General features: G+C 43.5%; 2 protein-coding genes across 6 annotated transcripts; one reads left to right on the top strand and one right to left on the bottom strand.

Annotated features, from left to right (window-relative positions):
- Positions 1-2,542: 2,542 nt before the first annotated feature.
- LOC106806928 (ctenidin-1-like) lies at positions 2,543-4,578 on the bottom strand. Of its 3 annotated transcripts, none has more exons than XM_014809103.1 (4): positions 4,526-4,578; positions 3,983-4,046; positions 3,436-3,634; positions 2,543-3,369 (listed from the first exon to the last, which is right to left on the bottom strand). In XM_014809103.1, exons 2-4 carry the CDS (start codon positions 4,022-4,024, stop codon positions 2,993-2,995), a joined length of 618 nt encoding a protein of 205 aa, XP_014664589.1. In that variant the 5' UTR covers positions 4,025-4,046; positions 4,526-4,578; the 3' UTR covers positions 2,543-2,992. The 3 variants fall into 3 exon arrangements, with proteins under 3 accessions (XP_014664589.1, XP_014664588.1, XP_014664587.1); XM_014809102.1 differs by having other exon boundaries at positions 3,412-3,634; XM_014809101.1 differs by having other exon boundaries at positions 2,543-3,634.
- Positions 4,579-7,093: 2,515 nt separating this feature from the next.
- On the top strand, positions 7,094-9,363 carry LOC106806943 (keratin-associated protein 19-2-like). 3 transcript variants are annotated; one of them, XM_014809129.1, is made up of 4 exons: positions 7,094-7,170; positions 7,581-7,658; positions 8,310-8,640; positions 8,695-9,363. In XM_014809129.1, exons 2-4 carry the CDS (start codon positions 7,626-7,628, stop codon positions 8,946-8,948), a joined length of 618 nt encoding a protein of 205 aa, XP_014664615.1. In that variant the 5' UTR covers positions 7,094-7,170; positions 7,581-7,625; the 3' UTR covers positions 8,949-9,363. The 3 variants fall into 3 exon arrangements, with proteins under 3 accessions (XP_014664615.1, XP_014664616.1, XP_014664614.1); XM_014809130.1 differs by having other exon boundaries at positions 7,096-7,170; positions 8,310-8,484; positions 8,590-9,363; XM_014809128.1 differs by having other exon boundaries at positions 7,096-7,170; positions 8,310-9,363.
- Positions 9,364-9,742: the final 379 nt, after the last annotated feature.

Here is a 9,742-nt window from a genome sequence, read left to right on the forward strand (position 1 = left end):
AATACTGAGCGGCCCGCTCAATATGCAGGGCGGACTGACATATTTTACTTAACTTAAAACATTTCGAGAACTAACCCGCATTAACTACGAAGGTTTGCATAATTTTACAGTAGCTACCTGTGATACGTACGCATCAGCCACAATCATGCGATGTGGTAACTGGAGTGGGCTCTATATAAAGGTAAAATAAATGCAGAAATCAGATAGAAGAGCCAGTAACCATGCAGGAGCATTAATTGTGCTGCAATATATATATATAGATTATTCATTAAAGTTGTCTGATGATCGCGCCAAGCGTGAAACTCTGAGTAACAGCAAAAAGTGATGTCTTGTGTTTAATCTATCTACAATATATATATATATATATATATGTGTGTGTGTATATATATGATATATATATATATATATATATATATATATGTTGTGCGTACTGTCTTGTGATAAACAATTATGGGTGACTTGAAGAAGACGTTAATTCTGACACTTCGCATATTGGTGGGATCAGGTTGTTTTACTACTAGCATATATACATGTATGAATATGTATTATCAGAAAATCACGTGTATTTTTAATTCGTTGCTTTTAAAACATTGTTAATACTCATTGACTGTCGAGCCAGCATTTTAGTACATAAAAATACACTGAAATTATATAACTAGTATCATATATATGATTAAATTATATAGCATTACATTATCATAGATGACGATGTGACGAATTCTTTATTTTCTCCGAAGACAATTCGATTTATAACAATTGAACCATCACTCTCATTAACGTATTTTTTTATATGTTCTGTGGAATATTATCGCAAATAAAAACGACAGCTTTACTCCACAATTTTCTGCATTTTTACTAGTATACACTGATCGTCCGATTAAAGCTCCTTATGTGGCACGACTCAGTGTTTAACGGTGGAAACGCCCGTTTGTGCCTATCAAAATAACGATTATTTTTATTTTTCTGAAATTCTAGATACTAATACCATTGCAGTAATTAAATTAAAACAAAACACGCAAATTAGTGTTTGTCGGTTTAATAACATTTTATTACAATTCAATTTAATGTCTCTTACAAATTACCAACCAAAAACAATTGCCAATCGAGTTCTCTCCGTAGTAGATTACCAAACGCCAGCCGCGCGAGGCGAATTCACACGCAATCTGTCACAAGAATCGCGGAATCATCAATGATTGGTATGTCCACGCAAAGGGCCAATATGTGAAGCCCACGATTACACACACTTCTGCTACTAATACACGCGTACGCAACGCGCACTTGCCGGGTAGAACTGCGCGCTCTAGCCTCTCTCCGCCTCTATCACCGACGATTCGCCGTCGGCGTATTTTTGTCAGCGAGCGGCGGCTGCGGGCCATCCAGCGACGATCGCGGCTCATCAAGCCACTGCCTGCTCGTGTAGACTGTCACTCGCGGTCGTTTCCGGTGCGCCTCCAGCACACCCGCGCCGTCCGCGCGCAAGGCTGGCGCTGCCGCCCCGCCACCAGATGCGAGCTCGCGCGCGGATAGGCGACGTGTTCGGCTAGCTTGATGCGCCGCGACAGCGTGGCGACGGTGTCGGCCGCGGCGCACGCGCACCGCTTCCTGTACGGAGGATCCCGCCTGCGTCAACCTCCTCCTGCGTGCGTGCGGGGGACACACGACAATGACAATTAATACAGCGGTCGATGAGACGTATTTTCATATCTTACTCTATATACTGTATCAACCTCTCCTGCGGTGCGTGCTGGGGAGACACAACGAATGACAATTAATACAGCGTCATGAGACGTATTGTCTTATCTACTCTTATATACTGTATCAACCTGCCTCCTGCCGTGCGGGTGCGGCGAGACACACGAATGACAATTAATACAGCGGTCATGAGAACGTATTGTCTTATCTACTCTATATACTTATCAAAACTCCTTCTGCGTGCGTGCGGAGAGCACACGAATGACAATTAATACAGCGCGTCATGAGACGTATTGTCTTATCTACTCTATATACTGTATCAACTCCTCCTGCTGTGGGTGCGAGGACACACCGAATGACAATTAATACAGCGGTCATGAGACGTAATTGTCTTATCTACTCTAGTATACTGTATCAACCTCCTCGCTGCGTGGGTGCGAGCAGACACATCGAATGACAATTAATACAGCCGTCATGAGACGTATTGTCTTTATCTACTCTTATATACTGTATCAACCTCCTTCTGCGTGCGTGCGGAGACACACGATGACAATTAATACAGCGGTCATGAGACGTATGTCTTATCTACTCTATATACTGTATCTAACCTCCTTCTGCGTGCGTGCGTGGAGACACCACGAATGACAATTAATACAGCGGTCATGAGACTGTATTGTCTTATCTACTCTATATACTGTTTCAACCTCTCCTGCGTGCGGTGCGGAGACACACGAATGAACAATTAATACAGCTGGTCTGCAAGGCGTAATGGCTCTTATCTACTCTATAATACTGTATTAACCTTCTACCTGCGTGCGTGCGGGAGACACGACGAATGGACAATCTCTTCTATCTGATCTCTGCATTTATTTTACCTTTATATAGAGCCCACTCCAGTTACCACATCGCATGATTGTGGCTGATGCGTACGTATCACAGTAGCTACTGTAAAATTATGCAAACCTTCGTAGTTATCGGGGTTAGTTCTCGAAATGTTTTAAGTAAGTAAAATAATGTCAGTCCGCCCTGATAGTTGAGGCCGCTCAGTATTTATACAACCGTCCCTGATATTTCTCTCGAAGCGTTCGAGAGTACATAGTCGTACATATAGCTATACATACATACATACACACATCCACAGACACACACACACACACACACACACATTCACACTTGGCCGTAATGTTGGGAGACACACGCTCCCAGCAGTGCTCGTAGAACGACCGCCCTAGTTAGTGCTACCTCGGGGATGCACACTCATCTATCATTTCCACATCGTCATTAGTCGAGTTCTTTCGCACTAGTGCTTATAGTCGTCATACATATAGTCGTCATCATAGTGACGGCGCTGGCTCTTGTTCAGTTTTTTTTTTAAATTATTTTTAAAGTAGTCGTACTTGTTCCAGCCGTGGCGGAATCCGGACTTGAGCTTGTCGGTCGTTGCGTCGACGGTATTCTCCAGGGCGTTTAAGCCATTGTAGAGCACACGGGCCGCTCCTTCCCTGGTGTAGAATGTGTAGTAGTCGAGTCCGTAGGATGGCTTCTTCAAACGCACCTTCTCCCGCCTGTAAGTGTCGTATCCGTGCCGGTTGTCTCGGTAGTTATCTCTTCCGTAGCCGCCATCTCTTCCGTAGCCACCATCTCTGCCGTAGCCGCCATTTCCTCCGAAGCTGCCATGTACTCCTATCCCATTATTTCTATTTCCTCCGAAGCTGCCATGTACTCCTATCCCATTATTTCCATTTCCTCCGAAGCTGCCATGTACTCCTATCCCATTATTTCCATTTCCTCCGTAGCCGCCATTTCCTCCGTAGCCTCCATGTCCTCTGTAGCCGCCACCACTTCTGGAGTACGGACCAATAGCTCCACTCTCGCCACCGGGCAATCTTCCGTAACCACCCTGCGACCCATAGCCGGAGGACGTCGTAAACTGCACGACCAGCTGCGGGAAAAAGAAGAAAAATTGATAATCCTGCACGCACGCTTGACGCCACGTACAAGCGCGCGGACGCAAACGCACAGGCACACGCATATACTTATATATCAGGAGTTAATAATGACAAATTGTCATTATTAACTCCTGTTATATATGTATATATAATATATATATATATATATATATGTGTGTATATATGCACGCATACACATATATTAAGTAGACTATGTACAATAACTGTTAGTAGCACGTTCGAGTAGTATAATGTGCTAGATATATAAGTGTAACTCCGTCCATTGTGATACATTAGCGGGTCACATTTAGTATATTTAGTAGATGATATGTTAGCCTTACCGAGCCTAGCAGTATACACAGCAGCTTCTCCGTATGTTGCATGTTGACTCTATTTTGTAGCGATCTGCAATGCATTAAAATACGTGAAATCATATTACTCACGTACTAGCAGCCCCATAGCTTGTATGCAGTGTAGACAGGACAGTGCTAAGCGTAAAATAAGTAACGACGCCATACTGTGTAATGTAATGCTAGTATTGTATGTACTACTATAGTAACACTCGGATGATTTCTAGACCAATGCAGTAATCTAAATCCATTTCTGTTATTGCTCACTGTAATTTATATTGTAATTGAATGTGCACAAAGCACAGGCGGAAGATCGAAAATCAAAGAAGATAAACTACCTAATGAAATGAGCTTCTGTTAAAACAATGAAATGCTAATATAGAATAATAGAAGCTATAATAGAATACAATAGAAAATTATCACGCAGCAGGGCAGGCACGTAGTCCGGTATTTACCAGAAACAAGGCTTAGAATGAGTAGACAATGTACAGAGTGGAGGAATAGCCGTGTATTTGCAGCGAAGTAATAACTTACCGCCTCTCGGGAAAGCGCCGCCGATGTCTCCGTCACAGGTTCTCACACAACTCGTTTGAACTTGGGTGTCTATCGCGTTATATACCGGGTCACATCAGGTGAACCGTGTCGCTCTCTATTGGGTAGCAGACGACACACGGCTCCACGACACGAAAACCGCTCGACGAGTTCACCCTTTGTTCTACATTGGTGTGCCTAATGATTTTTCGTAGACCTGATTGTCAGAAGATTTTTGTGGTGATGGTGGATTCGTTCGGTGGTGAATTGTTTCTAGCTTGACCCTTAGATGTGGTCATTGCATGTGCTGGTCACCGATGCACCCACTGGCTGACATAGGCGGGACAGTTTATCATAGACAGCCGGGAGGGACACTCCGTAATAAACCGAATGAACCTTGTTTGGTCTATAGGCGGGTTGAAGCAATGTCTTGCGCCCGCTACATACACAGGGGCAATTGGATGAATAAATTGTAGCTTTGGTCTTTTAAACGGTATGGAATGTTTCAATTGACGGGCCTATGCGTGTGTGCGTACGGGAGTTTGATACTGCATATATATATATGTGTGTGTGTGTGTGTGCGTGCGTGCGTGCGTGCGTGCGTGAGTGCGTGCGTGCGTGTGTGTGTGTTCGTGTGTGTGTGCGCATACGGGGCGGGGAGGATACTGCATGTGTGTGTCTGTGTGTGTGCTGCGTGGGTACAACCGCGTGCGTGCGTGTGTATGGGAAGAGGGGCGTATGTGTGTGCCAGGGACAGATTAAGCTAGTGTGGGGCCTGTAGCATATGTTATAAAGGGGCCCTAAATTAAAAAAATGCACATAAATATTAAAGCACACAAAAATATTTTACTTGCATAGTAAAGTAATAATTTTTTTTCATTTGCTATACAGCCAGATAATACGACAAATATGTCTGCCATTTCAGTAATAGGTATTTTTAGGTATCAATTTCAAATGTAAAAAGTAACAAAACTACAATTTAAAAGTTACATTTTCTAGATTTCTATAATCGGCTTAAACAAACCAGCCATGCAGCTGACTGAGTGCCTGAGGCGTGTTTTCACTGTTCAGCTAAGGAGCTTTTCCATTCTCGTTTGGATTTTTATGCAGCGGCTATGACTCCAGCTTCAAATACCTTTGTATTTATGCATGGTATATGTATCACATATAGATACCACACTCCCATTAATTACCGTGTTAAAATAATAGCCCAATTAAAAGTGATAATTGGCTAAAATCGCTAACCTTAAACACCCAGTCGTTCATGAAAGTTGAAGGCAGTATAGTACGATAGTAATAGTGCAAGAGTATAGTAATAGAGCAAGTATAGTAATAGAGCAAGTGCAGAATCACTGAATCGACATTAATAGCTTGCAAGCATTTAGCGCGGGACCCTTGAAAATGCGGGCCCGTAGCATATGCTACTTTTGCTAGTCAGTTAATCCGGCACTGGTGTTTGCGAGCGGGCGTGTGTGCGTGTCTGCGTCGCTGTGTGCGTGTGTATGTGTGTGTGATTACAGTAACGTGTGCGCGTGGGCGTGTGCCTGTCTTTTCGTGGAAAATAGTATCCATAAAATATGTGATAGTTATTCAACAGTAGCTAGATTGTTAATCGTTCACTAGTAAGCAATTTTATTCATACTTAAAATCTTTCTGAATCATCAAGATATACATGATGGCACTACTACCGTGCACGCTCTAAGAAATAATAGGAAACAATTTAACTTAAAGTAAAATATTTCTGAATCTTCGTCGTATAAATGACACATGCTAAGAAAGTAATAGGAAGCAATTTAATTTCGAATAAAAGATTTCTAAATACTCGTGCCCTAAATGAAGGCGCGACTGCCGCATATACACCAAGAGATACTGCGCATATTCCTCACGACGGATTTCACGATGATATTGATAGTAATTGTATATAAAAAACAAATCAAAATATAGTGAACGGGTTATTTCTATACATACTTCATTTAATTACAATTATAAGGGAAACAGGTAGCCTACTATTTAAATTTGTAATTTTTACCGGAGTTTCTTCTGACGTCGAAGAGAGTAATGGATGTAATAAGCGAGTATGTCACCGTACAAAATGCGTGTCAGAACCGCTGCGTGAACTTTTGTGGACCGCATTGTTTGAACCTTCGCCACGATGAGGTTAATCAGGTTCACCAGCATGTAAATCAACGGCCAGAAGGAGAGGCACCGTGTTAGTGGTACCACTCTCCGGCAATGGCCCGCGAGTGCTGCGGTGATCAATTAAGGAACGCTCATGATGAACGCGGGCAGCTCGACAACGTCGTGCAACAACGCAGACCGTCACACCGCCGCCGGCTACTCGCCGGCGAGAACTCATGTCATGGCTAACCGTAATAACTTACTCATCAGAAAGCGCTTGCGGATTCGGGCGAGCCCACCGCTGCGTCGGCTTCCTCGACTGCGAAAGTTCAACAGTTTCGCGGTCGATTTGGAACAAACTTCTAATTAGGCGCAGGTGATTAGTCGTGGGTCAAAGCCTCGCTCGCGGGTGCGTGTGCGTGCGCGTGAGAGTGTATGAGCAGACGACTGTCGCATAAAAGAGCCGCGGAAACGAGGGTAGTTCCGCAGTGAACTAAAGATTCGACTCCGAAAGGGTAGGAGCAGACGCGGTGAGTTTGTTGATTGAGTAGAAGTTTACCTGCCGACAATTGGGACTTCGCCTGTTATAACTCGAACTTGTGGGTGCGCACTTAGGTGCACACACGCCCTTCATTCGGACACTGTTATCATTCATTCATATTCAAACGACATGCCGCGATTAATTCGTGCTGCTTATCATTGACATTGCAAGCAACAAAAACAGCGTTGCTGCTGCTGTTAGTGCCGTCGTCGTCGTAGTAGTAGTAGTAGTCGTCGTCGTCGTCGTCGTCGTTGTTGTTGTTGTTGCTGTTGTTGTTGTTGCTGTTGTTGTTGTTGTTGTTGTTGTGGTTGTTACTTTTGTTTTTGTTGTTAACATTTATTCGTATAATGTAGTTATTTAATGTAATACTGAACAGCATTTTTTTATCTACACTTACAGATATTTTTGATTTCTGCTTCCGAGATCTTCGTTCCATCGGTGAGCATGAGGAAGCTCGTATTACTACTAGTGGTTTCGGTGAGTAATTATTCAAACATTGACATGGTACCTAAAATATAGCCTCTATAATATTTTTATGAACATATGCTAGTATATCAGTACATTTGTGTTCACCAACAAGTATTTAATAATTGTTGTATATTAGTAGATAGAACCACTACGAGAAATCGGAGATCGCGTTTTTTGTGTCAGTCTATCCATTTGCGTTTTTTTCATATAATTTAAATTTAATATTTTACACGTTGTTGCCTCGCACTTCTTTGTTATATGTTTGCATGTCCTTGTCCATCTCAGTCGTCGTGATCCTCGGCGAGCCTTTCCATCGCTTCTAGTCCCTTTCTTACTATTCTTCTTCCTCCTTTTCCTCCACCTTTTTTAACTGCTCCCTTCTTCTATTCCCCGCCTCTGCCGTTTTCTTTTCCTCCTTCTCCTTCCCTGTCCCCTCTCTTCTCCTGTTTCTACATCCTCTTCCTTCCCTCTTTCGCCGTCGTTTTCTTCTTCTTCTTTTTTCCCGCCTTTTCCTTATGCGCCGCTGCTGCTGCTTTCTCCGCTTTCTCCTCCTCTTCGTCTTGCCATTTTTCTTATTCGTGAAGCCATCCTCTTCTCGTCATGCGTCATGGTGCAGAGTGTCGCGACGCGGTCCTGACCTTGTTGCGATTCTGTTCGCAGCTGGCGGCCACGTCGTTGGCGTCATACGGCGATGACGATGGCGGACATGACGACCGATCTCGCCGCGGTGGCTACAGGCGCATATCGTACGGCGGTGGTTACGACGACTCTCACGACAGACGAGGCGGCCGCCGTGGCGGCAACGGAGGCGGATATGATGATGACAGCTACGGAGGCTACCATGACCATGACAACGGCGACGGATACGACGACTCTTACGACAGACGAGGCGGCCGCCGTGGCGGCAACGGAGGCGGATATGATGATGACAGCTACGGAGGCTACCATAACCATGACAACGGCGGCGGATACGGAAATGCCGGGTACGGCGGCGGTAACGGAAATACCGGATACGGCAGCGGATACAGTGGTGTATCCCACGGAGGCGGTAACGGAAATACCGGATACGGCAGCGGATACAGTGGTGTATCCCACGGAGGCGGTAACGGAAATACCGGATACGGCAGCGGATACAGTAGTGGATATGGAAATACCCGGTATAACAACGGATACGGCAATAATCGCCGGGATAGAATCTACATTATTTATCATAGCCAGAGACCGGGTTCTAGAGGACACAGAAGATTCAAACTGAAGGATTTGTGGAAAGGAGATAAGAAGCAAGGATATAAGCACTAACACAGCTGGCGGTCTAACAAATGCCCCGTACTAATATACTTGTGGTCTAACAAACTCGAGACTGAACTTAATCTAGTATCGCATATAAATTGTTTATCGACTAATTACTATAATATATGTACGCTTCATTATCATATGTACACTATAAACCGCTAATTTACGCCCTACTCACCATGTTCACCAAAGTATACCATAGTTGTGTAACATGATAACGAGTCAGTTATAAATTATTCGCCTCATTTCTACTAATATATCGTTTTATTGACAGCGTTGAGCCTGATGTATACGGCTACAACTATTTATAGGCCACTCAGTGTATAATCCCATACCGTTTACATTATATCGTAACAAATGACTGTATACAGTTCGTTAACACATTGTCGTGTTATTAAAATAAGGTTATGTGAATGTTAAATCTCGACTTCTGAATTTGTTTTCTCTACTTTAGTATTCGGCAAATAATTACGACATTTGAAAAATTACAATATTTACATAACATCATAGTTTGCATAATCTATTGATGACAACGAAATATATGCGTGATGGCTAATGATGCGATCATCTATATTCACTGCGAGAAATACAATTTGTCAGAGAAGACAAATATTACATGATTACATAACATAAGCATGAATAGCAAATGAATACGTATATAAAAAACAAAAGCGCGTGCGAGAGCGTGTGTGCGTGTGGCTGTGTTTGTTTGCTCGCTGGTTTGTTTATTTGCTTGTGTGTATGTGTGTGTGTGTGTGTGTGTGTGTGTGTGTGTGCGTGCGTGCGTGCGTGCGTGCGTG

This window comes from Priapulus caudatus, unplaced genomic scaffold (genome assembly GCF_000485595.1).
Source record: "Priapulus caudatus unplaced genomic scaffold, Priapulus_caudatus-5.0.1 Scaffold186, whole genome shotgun sequence".
Taxonomy (NCBI): Eukaryota; Metazoa; Priapulida; class Priapulimorpha; order Priapulimorphida; family Priapulidae; genus Priapulus; species Priapulus caudatus.

What these genes read in the sequence shown, in the direction of transcription:
- LOC106806928 (XM_014809101.1), bottom strand. Translation starts at nt 4,024, where the DNA reads ATGCAACATACGGAGAAGCTGCTGTGTATACTGCTAGGCTCG. An exon ending in TGTGTATACTGCTAGGCTCG is followed by an intron (nt 3,635 to 3,982) that starts GTAAGGCTAACA and finishes TTTTTCCCGCAG; the next exon opens with CTGGTCGTGCAGTTTACGAC.
- LOC106806943 (XM_014809128.1), top strand. Translation starts at nt 7,626, where the DNA reads ATGAGGAAGCTCGTATTACTACTAGTGGTTTCG. An exon ending in TATTACTACTAGTGGTTTCG is followed by an intron (nt 7,659 to 8,309) that starts GTGAGTAATTAT and finishes TTCTGTTCGCAG; the next exon opens with CTGGCGGCCACGTCGTTGGC.